The following is a 23688-nucleotide window of genomic DNA, read 5'->3' on the forward strand; positions in this document are numbered from 1 at the left end:
ATGTCCCACATACCAGCTATGCCATGACCATTTTCCAACTCATTTCAACCTGAAGGACGTGCTATCACATCTGAGTGTTTCAAAGTCCTCAGTGAGGGGCTGCCCTGGTGGCGCAGTGGTTGCGAGTCCGCCTGCCGATGCAGGGAACACGGGTTCGTGCCCCGGTCCGGGAAGATCCCACGTGACGCGGAGCGGCTGGGCCCGTGAGCCACGGCCACTGAGCCTGCGCATCCGGAGCCTGTGCTCCGCAACGGGAGAGGCCACAACAGTGAGAGGCCCGCGTACCACAAAAAAAAAAAAAAAAAAAAAAAAAGGCCTCAGTGAAACCATTCCCAGAGGGAGTGAGTCTCTACCACCCACCAGGGCAGTTCCTGGCCTGGGGGCCAAACCTGATTGACTCCAAGCAAACTAGGCAGTGAAACTGCTGTTTCATACAAATGGGCAGAATAAATACATTCAAGTGATTTAAGAAACTGGAAAAGAGTGGACTGAAGGAACCATGGAAATTAAGAGAGCTAATCACAGTTCCAGTTTTAACATGACTCAGCTTGGCTACATCTGGTCCTTGGGGTTCCTATTTATCAGAAGCCCAGGAGCTCACCTGGAGCAGCCCTGACTTTGCAGACTATATTAACCACACCTTTTATTCTCTATATCTGATGCTTTGACATCTTGGGGCCTTGCTGACTCTGGAGGGACCGTGCCTCCCTGGGTTAGCTCATTCCTAGAGATAGCTGACAGCTCACCTGCCTGGGAGAATGTCCTTCATATGCAAAGCAAACACCCACATCCCAGCCACCTCCTCTATGGAGCTTTCACTCTCTGGGCTACTATCCACCAGCCCTAATCATCCCAGGGCCAGGTACCAGACACCCAGGACAGCTCCTATGCCCAGAGCCTGCTGAAATGATTCCAACTAGCCAATCCTAAGTCTGCCTACACTGCCTCACCCACTCCTTCCCCCTGAAACCACAATCAAGGCTCCTGCCCATGCTTTCTCCTCACTCCCAGTGCCTCCTGACTGACCCTGGTGCTTCCCCATGTGGCCCTGCACGGCACGGCACAAACCCTCCTCTTGGCATCTGAGTATAACAAACTATCTTTACAATGGCAGTTGTATTCTCATCTGTGGGCCTCACCATACCTAAATAATAACAAAACCTACATTTTAAAACAAAGACACGGGCTTCCCTGGTGGCACGGTGGTTGAGAGTCCGCCTGCCGATGCAGGGGACAGGGGTTCGTGCCCCGGTCCGGGAAGATCCCACATGCCGCGGAGCGGCTGGGCCCGTGAGCCATGGCCGCTGAGCCTGCGCGTCTGGAGCCTGTGCTCCGCAACGGGAGGGCCACAGCAGTGAGAGGCCCGCGTAACGCAAAAGAAAACAAAAAAACAAAGACGTGTAATGGGGTGTGGCCACTCTGGGCATTTAACGTTCTCACCTGAACCAGCACTGTCTTTTCCTGACCAAATGAAACGGGGGGCGGGGAGGGGAACCGATGACTTTTCTTAATCAGGGTTCCTCATCTAAACCCCAGAACAAAAAAATAACCTGAGTGGCGATCTTCTTAATTGTCCCGAAAATGGTACCTGACCAGCCCCACTCTAGACACAGAGAAGCTAATTCATTACAAACAGCAAGTGCTTTGGTGTACGAGGGCTTAATTCTCTTAGAGAACGTGGTTGGGAAACGTGACGAGTCTAACTGCCAGGTGTAAATGAAAACCCTCAATCATCCCCACAGCCACTGACAGGTCTGCCTCTTGGAAGAAATTCACTGTGCCGGGAAGCGATGAAGTTGGTGCGGCGGGGTGTCCCCCTACCTGAGTGGTCCGGATGAACGTTACCTGTGCTCGGTGATCCCCGACAGCGAACTGTATCACGGCGACGCCCGGGTTGTGGCTGTCCTCGATCCTCTCCACAGTGCTGGAGTCGATCTTCAGGTCGTTGCTGATCTCTGCGCTCTGGATGAAGTCTTCCGTTTTTAAGTCCTCCACCTTCTTCAGCTCCCCGTTGGCCAGCTGGATGATGGAGCCTTTCATGAAGTAGGGAGGCAGCGTAGGGGGCGCGGCTGCAGGGGATGCCACCGACCGCACCACGGGCAGGTGGATCTGGGCCTGCACCATGGCGGGGTAGGCGGCCTGGGTGACCAGGGCCTCGGGGCTGAAGTTCTCGCTCTTGGGAAGGGCGGTGGTGACGAACGTGTGAGGCACTGCAGCAAACTGGGGCGACGACGTGACGATGGCCGAGGCCGCCCCCGCCCCCTCCATGTCAGCACTGCCCACAGGGATGAGCAGGGGCTGGGTGCCGGGCAGGACCAGGTGCGGGGGCAGGCCGCCGGCGTAGGTGATCGCTTGCTGCTGGCTGCTCAGGTAGCCGATGACGGGCGGCTGAGTCCCTGCGTAGAAGGCTGTGGCCGGCAGTCCAACCGGGAGGGGCTCCGAAGCACTGTGTGTCGTCTGAATGACCGTGTGGGGGGACAGCGTGGCGACGGCGGCGGCCTTCACGCCTTCGGGGCCCAGGGCCTGCTGGGGAGACAGCGCGTAGGACCGGTGCCCGGGCTTCCCTAGGTGCAGGCCGCTTTTGTCGTTGAGGGCGGAGGGGGAGGCCTCTCGGTGGGTGACCTGCTGCACCTCCAGGTCGGCGGCAGGGGTGCTACTGTTGGGCAGGACCATCACAGAGGCCCGCACCCCGGAGGAGTCGCGGCTGCCGTAGTCGGCAGGGCTGGGGTGGACCACCACGTGCCTGGACTCGTACGGGTGGGGAACGGCCTTGCCGCCCGCCTTCACCAGGCCCAGGTCGGCCGCGGTGGGCGCCCCGTACCTGCGGCCCTTCTCCATCTCCCCGTTCAGGATCTCCTTGGCCTGCACGCCCTGCTGCAGCCGGCTGCTCTCGGCTTTCTTGGTGGCCTCGCGGGTGACAAAGTGGCTGCCGGAGTCGGTGTACTGCACGACGACCTGCGGGGAGGGCCCCAGGGTGAGCGTGTGCGGCATCATTGTCTGGTGCGGGTGCAGGTGGACGGGGATGGCCGGCGGGGAGGCTGGGCGCGCGGCGCTCTGCGGAGAGCTGGAGATGTGCATGTACTGGTTCTGCTGGGTGGGTGGTGGGGACCCGGGGGGCAGGAGCCCCGCGGTCCTGCCCAAGTGCTGCTGCTGCTCAGCCTTGTGTCCCGAGGCTTGGCTCAGACTGCCCATGTTGGCCAGCAGGGTCGAATAGGCCTCCAGCTGGGAGCGCTGGGATGGAGTGGCGGCCCCCGCGGCCGAGGCCACCGCACTGGTGACGGGGCTGGCCGTGGGGGAGATCAGCTGAGAAGGGATGAAGCCGGCGTAGGGCCCGCCGTACTGGGACGAGCCGATGAACTGTAAGGTATGAGGCAGGTGGGCGTACTGCACGGGTGACACCGGGGCCCCGGACTGCGGGGGCGGGTACGCGGGCATCGTCGTGGTCGCCGGGACGGACCGGGGCGCGCTGGGCGGGGAGTAGTCCAGCCCCGCGGACAGCGCTTTGTGTAAACCTATTCCCTGCTGTAAACCGAGCTCTGCCGGGGGCCCCGCCGGCCCGAGCCGCCCGCCCGCGTGGCCCCGGCCGCCCGCGTGGCCCGGGAGCCATGCCACGCCCTCCGCGCGGTGGTTGTCGCTGGGCACAGCCGTGGCCTTGTCCTCCGAGGGCCGGCTGGTGGCGGGGATCTCGCGCTTCTTGGGAGGCAGGCATTCGTTACTGCGCTCTTGGTTGGATTTCATTTTTCGCCGTCCCCCCTCCACGGTGACCGTTTCACTCTCTGGCTGGCTCTGCTTTCAGTCTGATAAACGGAAAGTCACATTTGATTTCTGTAGGGGATCCAGGCTCTTCATGAGGAATCATCTCCCTGTGGGTGCGATCCGCCAGCAGCCGCCCTGGAATCTGGGAAAAGGAAGAGGGTCGGGACAAGGGGAAGAGGAGAGGGAGGAGAGAGGCGATCAGAACATCAGCACTGGAAAAGAACGTCCTCCTCGAGACTGAGACTAAGCTTCTGGTGTCAACGTGAATTCCAAACACCCACCCACCCCGCCCCCGCCCGCCCCCACATGAGAGCAGGTAAAACACTGGCCGCGCTGTTTAGGACACCAGGAAGATCATTACAACATGCAGCAAGTCAAAACCTCTTTTTTATGGATTTAGCAAATTTCCTAAGACACCTCTCTCAACACCCTCTCTCTCTTTTTTTCTTTTCAGAAGGTAGACAATGCGTTTCTTAGTTTCGCTTCCAGAAATGCCGCTCCCACGCCTTAGCTCTTCTTTACCTCGCTGGGCCATCAAACGATGCCCACGAGGAGGGTGACACCGGTGAAGGTCAGCCAGACCTACCCTCTGAGCCAGGCACTGGGAGCACAAGGTTAGGAACGGAAATCCTCAGCGGACTGCATACCTTGTCTCTGAGTCCCCATCTGCCAAAGGCGCTACTCAGAGGCTCCACCGACTCTGGGTCCATACTGGATCTACAACAAGTCTCTCTTCCCTAACACACGTATGCACGCACGTGCACACACACTACACACAGGACAACTCAGCAGAGGGAGCCCCCAATAATCGTGTTCTCTACAAGTTTCCAAACAACTCCCAGTGCAGCTACTCACATGGTAACAGAAAGCCAAAAGGAATCTGTTTGACAGTTAAAACAGGAACATGGTTATGGTTTTAAAAAAAATGCAATCATCAGGCTGCTGCATTGAGGGTGTCCTTAATGAGGGTGACTTTATGCTTGCTTTACCTCTGCCTGTTACTTCCTTTCCAAGTGGTCTTTGAATTTTCTCTCCACACGCTCCATGAAGGGCCAAATCCACCCTTAACCCTAGAGATGAAACCTCTGCTGGACCAATCAGGCCTGAGTGTTTCAACCTGGACATACAAGTAGTGAGCCTGGAGCCAGTTTTCATGGACACCTAATCTCAGTCTTTCAGGAACCACAGAACTCTGTTACCATGACTGTGTAGGCAGACAGATGCCCACCTGGCAAGAGGCAGATCATCAATGGAACCAACAGGGACCAGGCTTACAGGCGGCCGTCGTGAGGGCCGCCTACAGGCAGCAGCTGCAGCCGTGAGCCGTGTCACGTGCTGTGATCCTGGGAAGCCGTGGATCAGGCTCTGGGAATTCCAGGCCCTGGGTTTTTAGCATTTCTCCTACGCAGACACGCTTTTCTATAGTCTGATGTTAAAACAGACACAGTTAAGGCAGCAGTTTTCAGCACTACCCTCCCCGACCTAGGGCTTTGTAAGTCCCAGATAACTGCATTCTGTAGAGCCTTCTCTTATGAAATGCATGGCACGTAATTTACACCCAATATGTGCAAATAGATTAAGATGACGGTGCTATTTTCAAAACAATGATAGAATAAAATTAAACTACAAAAACTGAAAACAGCTGCCCCTTTTGACTGCTTAAAAAGCACTGATACTAATCTTTTATCTCTAGGTTTTAAGTCACTCTAAGAACTGCATAAACTCTGTTCCCACACAGACTAGCAAAGGAAAGTCATTTAGGAGATGGACTCAAAGTGAACTGTTCCATGCGCCCCCTGCTGGCTCCACAGCAGCACTGATCCAATAAAACCCCACAGGATTTCATTAGGGAAGTTCATGCAAGAGTAGTATGTCAGAATCCGGAATGAGAATATTTGCATATAGCATGACCAGCCAGTAAGGCAATAGGTTAATTAGCCCAAGGCAGCTCTAGGGAAGAAAACATAGCAGCATAAAAGTCCTTTCAAAGCCAAGTAAAATGTCAAATGCATTCAGAAAGAGGTCCATTAGCAATGCAAATGTAAAACTGCTGTACAACCGAATGCACCATACACAAACCTAGAAAACCCCTCTGAAGGTACTTTTTTTTTTTTTTTTTTTTTGCAGTACGCGGGCCTCTCACCGTTGTGGCCTCTCCCGTTGCGGAGCACAGGCTCCGGACGCGCAGGCTCAGCGGCCATGGCTCACGGGCCCAGCCGCTCCGCGGCATGTGGGATCTTCCCAGACCGGGGCACGAACCCATGTCCCCTGCATCGGCAGGCGGACTCTAAACTACTGCGCCACCAGGGAAGCCCGAGAATTCCTTTTTTGACCCAAGTTCATGATAGTAAAGTGAAGTATACTGTAGTTGGCATTGCATTCATAACCTTTCAAAAGCAGGTTACTCTCTTCTGTATATGCTAGCACACTGGCCTTTACCTTGTTGGCGAAAAGGTACTTTTTAAAAAAGAACTCAGCTTCAGCGAATTTGAATACGAATGCTGACTTGGTTCTTAGCAGTGCCTCTGTTTATTTACAACTGTGTTGTTTTTTTGAAAGACACTGGCTGACTTAGTTGGCCCTAAAGATCTCAGTATAGATTCCATGGCTGGTCTTCTGCTAATGGACCAACTAGGACATATCGGCCTTACTACACAGATTCAAATGTACTCTGCTGAAAAGTTGTCCATTGATAAACATCTTTTCCAGATAATACAAATGATAAATCAAGGATACAAAGATTAACTGGAGCCACCTGGGGCCAAACTGATACAAATTTCAACACTCCCTCCTCCTACATTTAGGAGGACCTTGTCTCCTATTTACCAGTGCAGCTTGGAGGAGTCGGGTCTCTGTAATTCTGGGGCATGTGTCCCTTTCTCTGTTTCATTAGCTCTCTGTACTGTCTGTATCTCTCATCAGGGGAAATCATCGTGAGGATAGGGACTGTATCTTGCTGTATTTTCAGTGAACCACGAGAGGGCGCCACAGGACGCCACCATGTCCCTGGTACATTGGATGATCATAAATTAAAAGAACAGAGAAGTAAATTATGAAGGTGCAAAGTACAGCAGGGAAAAGAAAGGGAGAGAGAAAGAGACTAGGAAGAAGAGAAGAAAAAAGGAGAGTGGATGTCTGCTTTTAGGGTCTCTTTCTAGCTGCAGACACATGGGCTCCATGTCCCTCATTGCTTTTTCAGTGCTGAAACGCACCTGTGGTTCACCTGGGCCCCGGAGGAGTTCACCTCCGGGTGTACCTGTCACAGCAGAGACACGGGGCCACACACTACTGTATAACTGCTAAGTTACCGAAGAGCCACACATGCAGATCATAGGTTTCAACATTATTATTAAGAAAGGGAAAGTGAACAGGGAATTAATAGATGGTTCAAGACAAATTTATTTAGGGTTTACTACATACAATTTGCCTGCTAATCACTGTTCTGAATACATCCATCTTAAGCACCTTTATATCTACATTTGTATCTCTCTCCTCATCAGTATCTTAAAATTTAGCTCAGTGGCAATAAGACCTTGCTATTCCAAGTGTGGTCCTCAGACCAGCTCCCCCAGCAGCTTTAGAAAAGCAGAATCTCAGGCCCCACCCAAACCACCTGACTTCAGAGTCTGCATTTTCCAGATGATTCATATGCACAGCAAGGTGTGAGAAACTCAGCTTGTCTGCATAAGCTTCTAAGTAAAGTAAATGTCTCGAGCCGCTTCTGAATGGAGTAGGTGCTGGGAAACCAAACTAGGTGCTGTGAGCAAACAGAATAGATGGAGCATTGGAGATAAGCACGTAATATTTAGGGAGAACTCAGCTGTTTACTTTGGGGTCACCTAGACCCAATACAGTTCTAAGTAACAGATGCTCCTTTTCTTCTGGTTCTTTCCATCTTCAAGAACTATAAGGAAATACACTTTAAAAAGGCTGTTATTGTACATTTTATGTACAATTCAATCATCTCCAGGAGAAAAAACAGACTTTAATAAAGGAAGATATTTATATCTTTTTTTTTGGCAGTACTCGGGCCTCTCACTGTTGTGGCCTCCCCCGTTGCGGAGCACAGGCTCTGGATGCGCAGGCTCAGCGGCCATGGCTCACGGGCCCAGCCGCTCCGCGGCATGTGCGATCTTCCCGGGACCGGGGCACGAACCCGTGTGCCCTGCATCGGCAGGCGGACTCTCAACCGCTGCGCCACCAGGGAAGCCCTATATCTTTGATATCATTCAAAAATCCCCAGAGCCCCCCACCCATTAACGTGGATTCAGATTGCTTCGGAAGTGTTAGGAAAATGAGATGCTGCCCACTGATTCTGAGTCCTGTAAAATAACAACCAACTGCTCTGAATGGAAGACACTCCTAGAATCTGATACATACAGTCCTAAAAATGCATTCCAAGGTCAGGGCAATAAACTAGATTGCTCTGCCCAGCACCCTCCATCCTGCGAGTTTCTCAGTTTGAGTGAAACCCATGACTGTCTGGCATGTATGTCCATGCACAGCAGAGACGTGGTTTCGGTTTTAAAGAGGAGGAAATGCAGCCTGGTGAGCTTGTGTCACAGTTCTGGAAAAACCATATGACCATTTAAAAGACAGAACACCTGGACCTGATGGGAGAGGTCACTAGGACATGGCAAGGATTCTTGAAGTCCTGACATGCAAATCTCTTGCTTTACTAAATTATTACACAGGAAGATCTGTGTAGTGCAAGGGTAGAAGGCACTTCATTTAGGTTAAATATTAAAAATAGGCCCAACTCTGACATCCTTGAGGTTTCTGGGATGGAGAAGGGTGGGTTGGATGATAGCGTAATTAGATACCTTCATGGTTGACTGAACAAGAATGCCCCAAAGGAAGTGGATCACATAGTCATTCATCAAACACTTACTTTGTTTCTAGTATGTACAGTGGACCTTAATTATTCAGTGTCAGCATGGGGCAAATGGTATGCCAGAGCTCTAGTTTCAGTTCTATTCTGTTCACCATTTTATTAGTGTTTTGGTTATCATATTTAGAGGTAACAGAAGGCTGGAAGGGATGCTTAATATATTACTGCAATGAATATTCAAACATATCCTCAGAAGCTGGAAGTGATGGCACAAAACCAAAAAAATAAAGATGAACGAGAATAAATATACATGCCCTGCCCTTGGTTTCAATAGCTCAATTAGTCTAATAGCAGGGTTGGAGCAATCTGACTTAAGAATAGTGCACATCAAAGAGCCCAGGAATTTTCTGTTTGACCATCCATTCAACATGAACCAACGGTTGGGTACGGTGCCTAAAAGCTGGCCTAACTATAAACTTCATTTTAAAAAGCACAGTCTTCCCAATCATGGAATGGATACTGCAGGAGCACACGGCACTGGTAAAGCCACAAAGTCCTGAGGCAAGGGGACACGGGCGGGCATGCCCAGGGTGGAGCGATGGGGTTAGCGGGAGGTCTGGACCCAAGACAGGTAAGTAACAGCTGAGGCAACTGAAGATGTGTGGCTTGGGGGACAGAAAAAAGCCAGAGCAGAGGTGCAATGCTCAGATCTATAAAGGGCCCTCCGTGGAAGGCAGGAGAGCAGAACTGACCTCCAAATTACACTGAGATACAGTTGACCCTTGAACAACACGGGTTTGAACTGCACAGGTCCACTTATACGGGGATTTTTGTTTCAATAAATACCTGCAGTACTACGTCATCTGCAGCTGGCTGAATTTGAGGATGCAGAACCACCTACATGGAATGTCGACCATGGAGCTCGAGCATCGGGGGCTCCTGGAACCAATCCCCCGCAAATACTGAGCGACGACTGTATACAGTAGAAATGAGAAAGTAATCAGAACTGTTAAAATGAGCTGGGCTGCCTCATGAGGTAGGGATCCCCGTGTCATCCCAAGTGTTGCGGCAGTTTGGAGACACGAACTGATGTCCCATGTGGAAGAGAGAGAGAATCATAGGGATGAGAGGGGGAGAAAACGTACAGGGCGCCGCTGCACTCCAGACGAGCACTAATCAGGGACTGCAGGGGGCGTGGCATACCGTGTTAGAGGCGGAGTTGAGTAAGGAAGTGAGAGAGATCCTCATACTTCACAGGCTTGCCGCAGGGACCCCGCCCCACCCCGCCCCAGCACATCACCCAGCACCAGGCTCAATGAGCCCACCTAGTGGTGATCCAGGGCACCGCAGCGCTGAAACCCCAGAGGGAAAATCCTACAGAGTCAGAGGTGGAGAACCGCGGATGCTACCACGCTGTGTAAACAAGCTCTCTCTCCCTCTAGGGTCACCAAAAGCAAGTTCAAGTCTGCCCCAGGGTGCAGGACCCTTCAGTCAGTGAAGTGACGCATGCCACACAGGGCTGGGAAGGCAGGGATCTGCCATGACCATCTACAGCTGAGATGTTAGTGGAAGGAGGACAGGCAGGAGAAAAGAGCCCCTCCCTTTATATTATTAGCACCAAGAGTAATAGTTTTGGGGGGCCCTGTTCATCTATAGATTTGGGGGCAAGGAATACAGTGACTAAATGTAACGTAATAATTTAAAAAATTTAAATCCACCTGTAAGAATACAGTTGCATTTGGGTGCTCCCTGGCTCAGGGAAGCTCTGAGGGCAACAAACTGACTCGGAGTCACTGTTCTGATTACACCTCCATCTCCTTGGCGGAGAGATGCTGGAGGGGACTCTGCAAGACGCACAGCCACTCTGCTGCCCGTCCTCCACTGAACTCCTCTGCCTGGCGTGCAGCTAACCCCCGTCTCCCTCCTCCCTAAGTCGGGCTCCCTCACCTGCTTCTACTGTCAGCATAATAGAGCGACAGGCTTCCTCAAGCCTGGGCGAAGCTCTTCCTTGGTTCCTGGCTTCTGCCGTTATTGTATCTCATCCACGTGACGATTGTGACACCGGGGGGTATTGCTAGTGGGTTTTGCCACCTCTGGAAAAAACAGGGGGATCTGTCCTCCGGGTGGGTCCACCGCATGGGGATGTGGCCCACTTCTGTGTCCGTAGGAGGTCAGGCCTGAGAGAGGAGGGCAGAGGGGCAAGGCTCACGGCTGGGCTGGGCTGGGCTGTCCCTGGCTCACAGGGGATGTCGCCGCAGCATCTGAGCAGCCAGTGTCCCCTGGCAGCCTGCCCGTGCTGGAACTCCTGGAAAGGCTCAAGATGGAAAAATAATCACTTGAAGGGATAACCATCTGGACTGAAACCGGTCCCAAATGAACTGTCCAAGAGACGTCGAGTTTGAGTTTTTCAGAAAAGCTGTAAATGCTTTTCTGTCAAGACCTTCCCTGGTTCAATACGTAAGCAAATGCCTTTCCGCTCGCAAGTGCTGTGTGTGCCAGATTAGCTACCCCGGGACACGGGAATCTCTGTTTACCCACCACTCCGGCTGGAGGCTGGGAACCATAGGTGCTTTCCACGACCCCACAGCAGTTCTCACCCTGCTCCAGAGTGAACTGTTTTAAGGACAGAGGGGCTGCTGTGACGAGGTGCAAAGAACTGGCCACAGTAACATGGTTAGAATTGGGGTTGGGAGACAAGGATCTGTCATTTTTGACTCTTGATCGAATGAGTGATCAACAGTGAGAAATCTCACTTCAGAAGTCGTTCAGCACTCACTTCCATGGGCGTCGTTGGAATATCAGGATAAAACATTATTATTACTGATAGGAAGGTAACAAATTAATATTCTTACCAGTACTAGCAGGGGGAGGACACAGAGAGTAGTAGAAAGAATAGGCTGGGGTGTAGGTAAAGAACAAGTTCAAAGCCTGGCTTCATCTACAAATAACAAATGTTGTCGAGGATGGCGGGGACGTGGAGAAAAGGAGAGCCTCCTCCACTGTTGGTGGGAATGTAAGTTGGTGCAGCCACTGTGGAGAACAGTACGTAGGTTCCTCAGAAAACTAAAAATAGAACTACCATATGATCCAGCAATCCTACTCCTGGGCATATATCTGAAAAAAAAACCCCAAAACACTCATTTGGAAAGATATACGCACCCCAATGTTCATGGCAGTGTTATTTACAATAGCCAAGATATGGAAACAACCTAAGTGTCCATCAACAGATGAATGGATAAAGAAGATGTGGTATATTTATACAATGGAATACTACTTGGCCCTGAAAAAGAATGAAATCTTGCCATTTGCAGCAACATGGACAGACGGGGGCGGGGGCATTATGCTAAGTGAGGTAAGACACAGAAAGATAAATGCAGAATGATACTGCTTATATGTGGAATCTAAAAATACAACAAACTAGTGAATACAACATAAAAGAAGCAGGCTCACAGATACAGAGAACAAACTGGTGGTTACCAGTGCAAAGGAGAGAGAGGCAATATAGGGGTGGAGGAGGGGGAGGTACAAACTTTTGGGTGTAAGATAGGCTCAAGGATGTCTTGTACAACACGGGAAATAGAGCCAATATTTTGTAGTAACCGTAAATGGGAAGTAACTTTACAAATTGTATAAAAATTTAAAATGAAAAAAAAAACACAACAACAACCCTGGCCTCACTCCTACTGCCTATGGAATCTTTCTCTTTCTTGTAATTTTTATTTTACTCCAAATTATACATGTGTCCAGTTTAGAGAGTAAGTATCTCACCAGTGTGTAATTTTATAGGTAATATCTCTGCCTATAAAATGGGGAGGGGGACTTCCCTGGTGGCGCAGTGGTTGAGAGTCCGCCTGCCGATGCAGGGGACACGGGTTCGTGCCCCGATCCCGGAAGATCCCACATGCCGCGGAGCGGCTGGGCCCGCGAGCCATGGCCGCGGAGCCTGTGTGTCCGGAGCCTGTGCTCCGCAACGGGAGAGGCCACAGCAGTGAGAGGCCCGCGTACAGCAAAAAAAAAAAAAAAAAAAAAAAAATGGGGAGGAATTAATATGCACAGTGCCTGGCATAATGCTCACACTCAATAAATGCTCACCATCCTAACTGTAACTCAGCAAATGCTTCTTCCTGAATCCCTTGTTTTCACCCACACTGATGTATCACTAATCTCTCCTGGTTCCGTGATCAAATCAACACAATACCTTCAAACTCTCAATCCTTTCCAGCATCTGGGTTTTTTCTCACACCTGTGATTTACACAAAAGAAAAAGCCATGGATGTTTGAGAATTTATCTTCTTTCTTCAGCTGGTAGAAGGGATTATAGTTATAATAGCTCCCAATGCACAGGCCCCCATTCACACCCAAAAGCATGAAAGTCACTCCACAGGTACAAGTAGAATCAACAGAAAGGTGAGATGCTAAACTCGAGCTTGGCGTGTGTCTGTAAGGGTTAAGTGTAATGGTTCCTGGTTCCACTCTGCCTGCTCTTCCACAGCACTTAGATGAGTAATTCCCCAAAGGCATGGTGGGGAAATGCAGAATCTTCTTTCCACATCCCACAGGGAAGGCTGCCAGCTGTCTTCTCACACACACACTCTCATAAGCTCTGCTACACACCACACAGCAAGGGGCCAGTGGTAGCTGGAGGAGGCTTAGTCAGATTCTATCAACTACCAGGGTGCTGGGGTCCCAGGAGATTAGATGGCCCAAGTTTACAAACAGAGAACACAAAAGTCTCCATCCAGTCAGAAAAATGCCTTTCTGGAACTGAGGCGGTCTGAGTCAGTCTTGAGGCATTTGTTGCCCTTGATGTGGCCGGGTGGAAGGAAAGTGGAAGGTTCTGTATAATCTTGAACTAACAAGTCATTCCTCCTGGGAGTTCCATGTTGGGGTCCCTTCTGTGGTTGTCTTCCAGTCTCTGGGACACTATACAACTCTACCACCCTCTTGGCTACAAAGGCCCTGAGACCTCCTGGGACCCAGCAGAGCAGGAATGACAGAAGCCACTGGGGCTTTCTTTGTGTAGACTATATATAGCAATGCTTTTCATACAAGCAACAATCAGTGTATTATCATCCCATTGTAAAGACCAGCATACTGAGGCTTAGCGTGTTAAGGGACTCCCCTAAGGTTACATGGCTCATAAATGGCAGAAATAAGATGAAAATCTTGATTCAACTGTTACAAACACCTGGGTTCCAGTTCTTGGATTATGCAGTAGATCTGCTGGTATATAGTGCAGGATTAACCCTACCCAAACAGACGTCTGGCCTTTGTCTTTGGCTACTGGGAGGTCCTGCCTATAGAAGTACCTCTGTTTGCCTGGGGGCTTTGACCACCAGTCTAAAATATAATTATGAGGGGGGCTTTGGGCCTCATGCGATATCAGTGCCAACCTCTGGAGGAATTAAAGACTAAAGGTACGCACCCAACCTCCGGGAGGACTGAGGATAAAAGATCAGCCACGTGGGTGGTAGGAGACTGAGCTCCAAGAAAATCTCTAGACACTGGGGCTCGGATGAGCCTTGATGGGTGGCAGTTCTGTGTGTGTAGTGTCACACTGCAGGACTCGGAGAAGGTTAACGCCCTCCATGACCCCATGAGGAGAGGACACCTGGAAGCCCCGTGTTTGGACCCCTCCAGACCTCTGCCCTATATGCCTCCTCCTTGGTTGATTTTAATCTGCATCCTTTCTCTGTAGTAAACTGTAAATGTGAGTATAGCAGCTTTCAGGGAGCTCTGTGCTTCTAGTCAATGGATGAATCTGAGGGTGCTTTGGGGGACTCACCCCACCCCAGAACCTATAAGTGGTGTGAGAAGTGAGGGCAGTCTTGTGGGAACTGTTCTCTAACTTTGTAATTGGCTCATAAACTCCTTCCTTATAGCACATGATGATTATACACTTAAAATAAATAGATCAAGTAATAAAATAAGCATAATAAATGAAGTTCATTGGGGTTCATGGAAAAGAATGTATCATGCACCAAGGACCAGATAAATCCAAATCTCTACATTCCAAAACAGTGGCCTGTGGCCAGGCAGATGAATGGAACAGAATGAGGGAGGAAAACACTGCCTGGTACAACCTGATCTGGTTTAGGGCCCCACAGGGAAAGTCTCCCTGTGGCAACTACCCAGTGGCACACACACGTAAGCAGCACTGAGTGTGTCACTTTTCTGCGTACAGAGCTCTAGGTGTTGGAGCAATGGGGGCAACCCACCAGCTGCTTGCTGGCGTCTCAATATTCTCAGTCTGCTGTGTGGAACTGACTCACTAGAAATCTCCCAAGGCCCCATGGATGGTGAACATTCCAACAGACCAAATACAGGGCTGGGCTCCATCACCTGGCTCTCCGGGTTTTTTTGTTTGTTTTTTTAACAAATTTATTTATTTATTTATTTTTGGCTGCATTGGGTCTGTTGCTGCACGCGAGCTTTCTCTAGTTGCGGCAAGCAGGGGTTACTCTTCAGTGTGGTGCGCGGGCTTCTCATTGCGGTGGCTTCTCTTGTTGCAGAGCACGGGCTCTAGGCACACGGGCTTCAGTAATGGTGGCATGTGGGCTCAGTAGTTCTGGCTCTTGGGCTCTACAGCGCAGGCTCAGCAGCTGTGGTGCATGTGCTTACTTGCTCCGCGGCATGTGAGATCTTCCTGGACCAGGGCTCAAACCTGTGTCCCCTGCATTGGCAGGCAGATTCTTAACCGCTGTGCCACCAGGGAAGTCCCTCTCCAGAGTTTTGAGGAAGTACTTCCTCCAGATCACAGAGGATGCTGTGTGCATGCCTGGGATAGTCCAAGCTGGTTTTGCTGTGTTCCTCAACAGAGAAAGGGATAAAGAAAATGGGGTATATCCATACAGTGGACTATGATTCAGCCTTACCGTGGAATGAAATTCTGATATGGGCTCTAAGCTGGATAAATCTTTACAAAACATTATGCTAAGTGGAAGAAGCCAGACACAAAATGACAAATATTATATGATTCCACTTGTGTGTGGTACACCTAGAGCAGGCAAATTCAGAGACAGAAAGTAAATAGAGGTTACCAGGGGCTGGGCGGAGGGGTAATGGGGAGTTACTGTTGAGCGTGTATACAGTTAGTTTGGGATGATGAAAAAGTTCTGGAGATGGATAGTGGTGATGATTGCACAAAAATGTGAATGTACCTAATGCCACGGAAATATAGACTTAAAAATGGTTAAAATGGTAAATTTTATGTTATATTTTATCTCAATTAAAAAATCTTAAATTACATATCATGATTTTAAAAGTTTGCAAACCAACTTCAATTTTGTTTTTAAACTTCACAGTGCCCCCTCCCCCAAAGTTCTGCTTGGAGCTACGTGGATCTCCCCAAATACCTGCTAGAGTTAGCCCGCTTTCCATGGCTAGACTTTGGGGTGTCTCTAAGCCCTTAAACTTGTGTGCATTTTCTCACATTCACAATGAGAACTAGGAACCATAAGAAATTAAGAAGCATCTGTAGAGGGTGTGGAGAAAAGGGAACCCTCCTGCACTGCTGGTGGCAATGTAACTTGGTGCAGCCACTAGGGAGAAGAGTATGGAGGTTCCTCAAAAAACTAAAAATAGAACTACCATACGACCCAGCAATCCCACTCCTGGGCATGTATCCAGAAACACTGTAACTTGAAAAGATACATGCACCCCAGTGTTCGCTGCAGTACTATTTACAACAGCCAAAACATGGAAACAACCTAAATGTCCATTAACAGATGCATGGATAAAGAAGATCTGGTACATATATACAATGGAATATTACTTAGCCATAAAAAAACATGAAATAATGCCATTTGCAGCAACATGGATAGACCTAGAGATTATCATACTAAGTGAAGTCAGTCAGAAAAAGACAAATACCATATGATATCACTTATATGTGGAATCTAAAATATGACACAGATGAACTTATCTACAAAATAGAAACAGGCTCAGACATGGAGAACAGACTTGTGGTTGCCAAGGAGGGTGGGGTGGGGGAGGGATGGATTGGGAGTTTGGGATGAGCAGATGCAAACTATTATATATAGAATGGATAAACCACAAGGTCCTACTGCATAGCACACGGAATTATATTCAATATCCTATGATAAACCATAATGGAAAGGAATCTGAAAAAGAATGTATATATATGTACAGCTGAATCACTTTGCTGTATACAAAGTAACACAACATTGTAAATCAACTATACTTGAAGAAAAGTTAAGAAACATCCACTGAAGGCAGCACCCCACCCTCCAACTATCCCATCCCTGCCCACTCAACACAGAAGGCTGGCCAATATCGCTGCCCTTGTGTTCTCCCCTTGGCTCCATCACCAGGTAATGTCAGTCCCACGTGCTAAATCAGGGGTCAGTAAACTTTGGTGAAGGGCTGCCCGGTAGATATTTTCAGCTCTGCAGGCAGTACAGTCTATTGGAAGGCCTCCACTCTGCCGGCATAGCATGAAAGGCACCCTAGATCATCCATAAACAGATGGGTGCAGCTGTGTCCCGTTCCAGCTCAAACACACTTGGCTCAAGGCCTTTGGGTATGTGGATTCCCTCAGCTCTATCTGAACACTCTCCACTCCAGCCACCACCCCTGCACAATGCCCCTTCCTGCTTGTTTTCTAACCCAGAGGTTCTCCTACCCAGACTTCCCAGATGACATGGAGGCTGCCTGTCTGGGGACCATACTTTGAGAACCATGGCTCTAACTTATCTTCCAGGTCTTTTTCTTTTCTTTTCTTTTCTTCTTTTGCTGTGGATCATTTTTTTTAAGTCTTTATTGAATTTGGTACGATATTGCTTCTCGGTTGGTTTGTTTTTATGTTTTTAGCCACATAAAACATATGTGGCAGGTGGGATCTTAGCTCCCCGACCAGGGACAGAACCCACACCCTCTGCGTTGGAAGGTGTAGTCTTAACTAGTGGACCGCCAGGGAAGCCCCCCAGGTCACTTATTTTAGGTTCTCCCCACCCCGATCCCATGCCCTCTCCTCTGTGCTACTTAAGACCGTGCTATATCTTATCACATACACACCATCCTGTAACTGTCTGCAATCCCCACCTAGGCTAACACTGCCGCTGGCTCCATGCCTTTGCCCATAACGGCCCCCCTGACTGCAACTTTCTTTTGTAATCATTCCTAACATCTTGACAAAGCCACTCAAGACCACTGCAATGCTGCACAGCCCTTCCTTCTCTCAGGCTCACCAGCACTTACATAATGTGTTCCTTGTATTCTATACTTATTTTCATGCCTTGTTCTCATTAGACTGTAAACTCCCCGTGCTGGATGCAGACTGAATTGTATACGCCTGTGGGATCCCAGGGCTGCTGTCCTTTCTCTGTCGGTTGACGGTTCTCGTCCTGTGTCCGTCTGTCTGGTGCTGTGCCGTCTCCCTTAGAAGTTGGCTACGAAAAGGCCAAGTGTTTCTGGATCATCTTCTAAATTTTTGGACGTGATCGTGCAGTGCTGGATCAAAAGTGGAACTCATGACAGAGAGACATAAAATACTGTGTATCTGAAAAGCATCTGCACTTAGAGATTCCATTTCTAGCACAGATTCTCATGTGAGATTAGGAACCCCGGATAATGCCCGTAGCAAGAAGTAAAAGCACACCCTATGAGATGTTTTGAAAGATGTGGGCTACACATCTTTAACCTCTAAAAATCCACATCCCATTATCCAAAACTATATCCAGATTGTCCTCGCATTAATCCCAAGGAAAGGCTGATGATCGTCTTTGGATTTACTGGAAGGAATACGTATTTACAAAGACAACAATTTTACTGAAACCAGCCTAAATCAAGCCTAGAAAGAACAGAGAGATGAGCTTATAAAGATCAGCCAAGATAAGAATTTTCTCTGAAATAAATGTTTGTTTTAAAATTAGGGGTATGACTCATACTCGCTGAATGGGTGGCTGAGTTCTGACCCTCCAAAGATGAATGGTTCATTTTGAAAAGCAGAGCAAGTGGGAAACCTACACTCTACCTCGATTTTTTTTCCTCCAGAGGGAGGCTGCGCCGTGGAGCCCAAGATGCCCCGAGTCGTTTCCAATCACCAGCAAAACGGACAATGGGATGACTTGCTTCCCTGCAGCTGTTTTCAATCAAAATGCTGAGTTAATTACCACGGCCCCTCCCGGGGCTCACAGGCAGCCCAGCACGAAGCTGGTGGGACATTAAGGACGCTGAATGAGCTGCCAGAGATTTGGCTGCCAAATCACTCCTCCTCACCTTGGCTCAGAGCCATTCACTTAATCAGGTATTCATTCAATAAGACCATTTTACACTCTCCCTGGAAGGATGCCGCTGCCCTCCGAATGTGGCACACTGTCAAGCAGACAGCACTCAGCAGGAAATGTCAGGGATGGTTTTAGATTCTTGTATTTAATTTCAGGTCTGGGAAGAAGGGAATCCCCCTCCAGGCAGGACTTCTTGCCTACGCAATGCAGGGAGGCCAGGATGAAAAGCTGGTCGAAGACTAAGGAGAAGACAGGCTTTGCTTATTCTATACACTTAGAGACAGCCCACACTTTATGCCATAGCTCTTCCTGCTGGGCAGTCAACAGATGGTTGACTTTGATGTCACAGAGACCTGGGAGAGACTGGTGGTGGCTTTTGGCATTTGGTGATTGGTGACTTTAGGGGAGGTATTCAGGTTTCTAATCTTCAGTTTCCTCTTTAAGAAAATAGAGATAATAATAAGCTCTATTTCATGGGATTCTTAGGGAATGGCATGCGACAACGCACTGCCCAGCAAGCAGGCTGGAGAACCTCATAGAAAGTTGCCCCAGTAATGAACCACTTCCAGGCATCAAATGACCTCCCCTCTTAAGGTTGCTGAGGGCACAGGATTGGGATTCTAGTTGCCAGAGTTGGAATCCTGGCTCCTTTGCCCACCAGCTGTGCCTCAGTTTCCCTATCTCTACAGTGAGAATAATACCAGTACTCAGCCCATGGAGGCTTGTTGGGAGTTCACACCTTCGAAGAACACAGACCAGGGCCTGGCCCACCGCACGACCTATAAATATTGGCCGCTGACGTTACGATTCTCTCTCGAGAAGGGCCCTCCCTCCCCACTTCCTTCACTTGGGTCATATTTTCACCTGTATTAAAAACACACACTTGGAAGACCCTGCGACTCCAAGCAATTCCCTGACCCATCACAAAACAAGCAGTGCCTTGGTGTTCTTAGCGGATATTAGTACCTGTGTAATCGGCAATGAATGTGTATGTCATTTTCAGGGAGGCAACCCTCTATGGGTCTTCCTTGTTGCTGCATATCTTGTAAGTAGAGGCACTGACTCTCTTTGTTCTAGGCTGTCTTTTTCTTTTAATTGAAGTATAGCTAAGTTACACTATTGTGTTAGTTTCAGGTGTACAGCATAGTGATTCCACTTTTTTGCAGATAATATTCCATTATAGGTTATTATTAAGATATTGGGTATAATTCCCTGTGCTATACAGTAAATCCTTGTTGTTTATCTATTTTATGTACAGTAGTTTGTATCTGTTAATTCCATACTCCTAATTTGTCCCCCGTCTCTTCCTGGATTATCTTTTTAAGGATGTTTGTATAGGTTCTAGCCTTAGAAGATCTCTTCCTCCAGAGCTAAGGGCAGGTTTGTTTGCTGCCCAGTATAATAAATATAATAACTGCCTCTGAGGTTAAACAAACAAACAAAAAAACCCACACACTTGCCTCCCTTGAGTTCTTTCCTGGGTTACTTCATGCAACACACATGCCAGTCAACTGCAGTGAAGATGCTGGGTACAACAGTCTCTAAAAGGTTCCTTGCTTCACCTCCACTAACGAGGAATTTCAAGTCTCAGCAGCTCAGAAAGTTTACTAAGTCTCTAAAACTTCTTCTAGAAAATAATCCATACTAGTGCATTGATATTTCTTCCCCCTAACTGGACTAAAGCCTTGCCTGCAGAACAAATGATCAATCACATCTACATTCCAAAATAAAATTCAAATGCACTCATGTTTTAAATTTGGAGTTGTTCGTATTATCTGTTGTGTCTTCCTGCAGTATCAATAGAAGGCTTCTGGCTTATTTGAACGCGGAGCACGGTACCCATTTTAGACACAATTACTCATCACAAATTAAATCAATCCTTTTTCTATTTAACCTCTTCGGAATACCCATGCCCTAATGAGAATCTCTGCAACGTTATAAACGCACAAAAAATGGCCAGCTATTTTATTTAAGACCCTAATAGCAAATGAAAGGCAACAAATAATGCTGCTGGAGGCTGCAGGCATCGAATGACTATAATCTATAATCTACAACAGGCAATAAAATGTTTAATGGACAAACAGAAATGCAGGGCTTCCCTGGTGGTGCAGTGGTTGGGAGTCCGCCTGCCGATGCAGGGGACACGGGTTCGTGCCCCGGTCCGGGAAGATCCCACATGCCACGGAGCAGCTGGGCCCGTGAGCCACGGCCGCTGAGCCTGGGCGTCCGGAGCCTGTGCTCCGCAACGGGAGAGGCCACAACAGTGAGAGGCCCGCGTACGGCAAAAAAAAACCAAACCAAAACAAATAAAAAAAACAGAAATGCAAAAAAGTAAGTCGGTGCCCTGTTGACAACAAAGCTCATTTTCTTCACTAGCCCTGTGGCCTCGAAAGACAGTTCACCTCTCTGAGCCTCCGTCTCCTTGTCTCCTCATCTATAACATCTATAATGACGATGATAATGTTTTCAAACGATTGCTGTGAGATGAAATAAGACGATGTATGGGGAGAAAGCGCAACGTCTATCACAGAAAATCCGAATATGTTCTTTTTCCTGAACGTCAGCTCCAACTGCCTGTCGGGAACCTTCACGTACATGCTGCTCCCCTTATCACGCCTCTCAAACTTCCCCTTATCCTCCCTCTCAAACCAGCATCCACTCTGCTTCCATACCGGGGCCATTGTTTTCCACCATCTTCCCAGGTCTAAAGCAGCATTGATTTTGATGACTCCTTACCACTTAACCACTACCACTCCCCTAGAGGTATCGATCTTTCTTCAAAATGTCTCAACCATTAGGGAAAAAAGCCTCACACTTGTCCCCCTTTTTTTTTTCCCCATCCCACCACAGAGTAAGGAATTTGGCCTTGTCCCCCACCCCCACCAAAAAAGGACTAGACTTTGCCTTTGGCTTCTGGGAGATAATCTATGCTATACCTAATAGGGGAGTATAGGGTGGGGGGCCTTGAGTCACAGCAAGTGACTGAACCCAGGGCTCTGCATCCTCATCTTAAAATGATAATAATAAGAGTATCTACCCTGCAGGGTTATGGTGACTACTAAATGAGATTAAATATATTAAGCACTTAGTGCAGTGCCCAAGCACAGGGTACGTGTGCAATACGTTAGCTAAGAAAGGTTCCTCGTATTCAGTAGGAACTATATCCATAGTAACTTCTTTTCCTTTATAATTATGAGAAGATGATGGAAATGGTCAGAATACTCAGAATTCTGTCAACATATTCAGTAGTTGCCTTATTTGCCACAAAGCATTTTCATTTTGAGTTTTGCTGGTGTTCTTTTTCTAGGAAATCTATTATTTTTCCCGATTGATTTTTTTTTAAAGTTCTGCTTCAGACTGAAGTATGTAGGATCAATGCACTTTCCTTACAATGTAATTCCAACAGAGCGAAGGGAAACTAGGCGTCATTTCAGTGTTTTCAGCTCCTATCCATCAGCACCCCCTGATTTCACAATGTGGGCTACAGACAGTCCCAGATGTGTGCTGAGGACCACTACTTTCCTGGTCTCTCATGGAGTGTACTTTAGATTGGGAAATGGGAGAAAAAAAAAAGGCTTTTATTTCACTATGAGATAATTTCTTAAAATAAGTTAGGCTTTTCCTAAAATACGCAAAAATATAAATAAAAGAGGCTCCCATTAGAAATGTCTTAGTGTTAAGGAGAAAAAATGCACCCTTTTGATTTTCAGACATATGATCTCCCTGTCTGATACACTCATTTTTTCCATAAGAACATGTCTCAAAAATTGGGATCTTTCTCTGCTCTGTAGGTTTGAAAAATCTATAGTTTGCTTCCATTTTGCTCTGGTTACCTCATGGGGTGGTGGGAAGCCTGGTGAAAACCAGCAGGAAAGCAGTGACTGAGTCTATCAATAATGTTTCCAAGGTAAATGATACAATGAACCCATCATAAACCTAGTTAGTAAAATATACAAAGTGTTAGCTCCTGAGAACTTCACAGAAAGCTCTCAACAGGCGATCAGAAAGGGCGCAGCCTGGGAGGCTTCCCCAAGCCGCAGTCAGGTAGGAGTTAAAGCTTTAGTCGGATGGGTTTTGTTTTCTGTTTCACAGCTGATTTGAAATTTTCCTCAAGGACAGTGTGGAAGATGTTTAATTAAATGCATGAATTTACAAGCTTGCCCACACTGACTGCCAGGACCACTTCGTGGTGAATGCAGCTCAGGATGGTGGGAGATCTTTAGATGACCATAAATGACCATAGCCAGACACATCCCGAAGACTGGCTTTGTGGTTCAACAGAAGCATGACGGGAAAGTTACAGTCAGATTCAGTAACAGAGGAGGGCGGTAGGTGTGTCTAGATGTGGGATCTAAGAAAATACACCCTTCAAAAGGGATTATTTTAACAAGGTAGAAAACAAGTTCCCTGACAGAAACGTGGCAGGGAAAAGAGCTCAGAGAATGGGGAGAGCTGTTGTGGGGTGGGGGGCAGCTTTAGAACGCTGTGAAAGTCTCATTAAAAACAACCACAAACACGCTTGGCCATTATCCAAATGAGTGAAAAATGGCTTTGTCTATGAGAAAAAAGAAATTAAAACCGTTCTAAGCATTACGTTTCTAGATCACAACTGTACATGAATACATAACAGTGAGGGCTCCCTGAGCCAGTTATCAGAAACACTTGTGACTCTAAAAATACACATTCCCTGTAGTTGTCCAAGATTCAGCAGATCCGTGCTGGGACCCAAGAATCTATATTTTTAAAAACTCCTCTGGTGATTCTGATGAGCAGCTAAGTCTGGGAACCTACTACACCAGACCCACTGACAGCACATGAGAAACATCTGGGGAAATTTTTAAAAAATCCTGCTGG

General features: G+C 48.2%; 1 protein-coding gene across 1 annotated transcript in view; it reads right to left on the reverse strand.

The window, feature by feature from the left end:
• The window catches only part of ATXN1 (ataxin 1), a 200622-nt gene that overhangs the window by 19587 nt on the left and 157347 nt on the right, over nucleotides 1-23688 (reverse strand). Inside the window, exon 4 of the mRNA XM_060110834.1 lies at nucleotides 1846-3898. Coding sequence (XP_059966817.1) covers nucleotides 1846-3738 — 1893 coding nt within the window. The 5' untranslated portion in view covers nucleotides 3739-3898. The remainder of the gene's footprint in view (nucleotides 1-1845; nucleotides 3899-23688) is intronic.

This window comes from Mesoplodon densirostris, chromosome 10, assembly GCF_025265405.1.
Source record: "Mesoplodon densirostris isolate mMesDen1 chromosome 10, mMesDen1 primary haplotype, whole genome shotgun sequence".
NCBI lineage: Eukaryota > Metazoa > Chordata > Mammalia > Artiodactyla > Ziphiidae > Mesoplodon > Mesoplodon densirostris.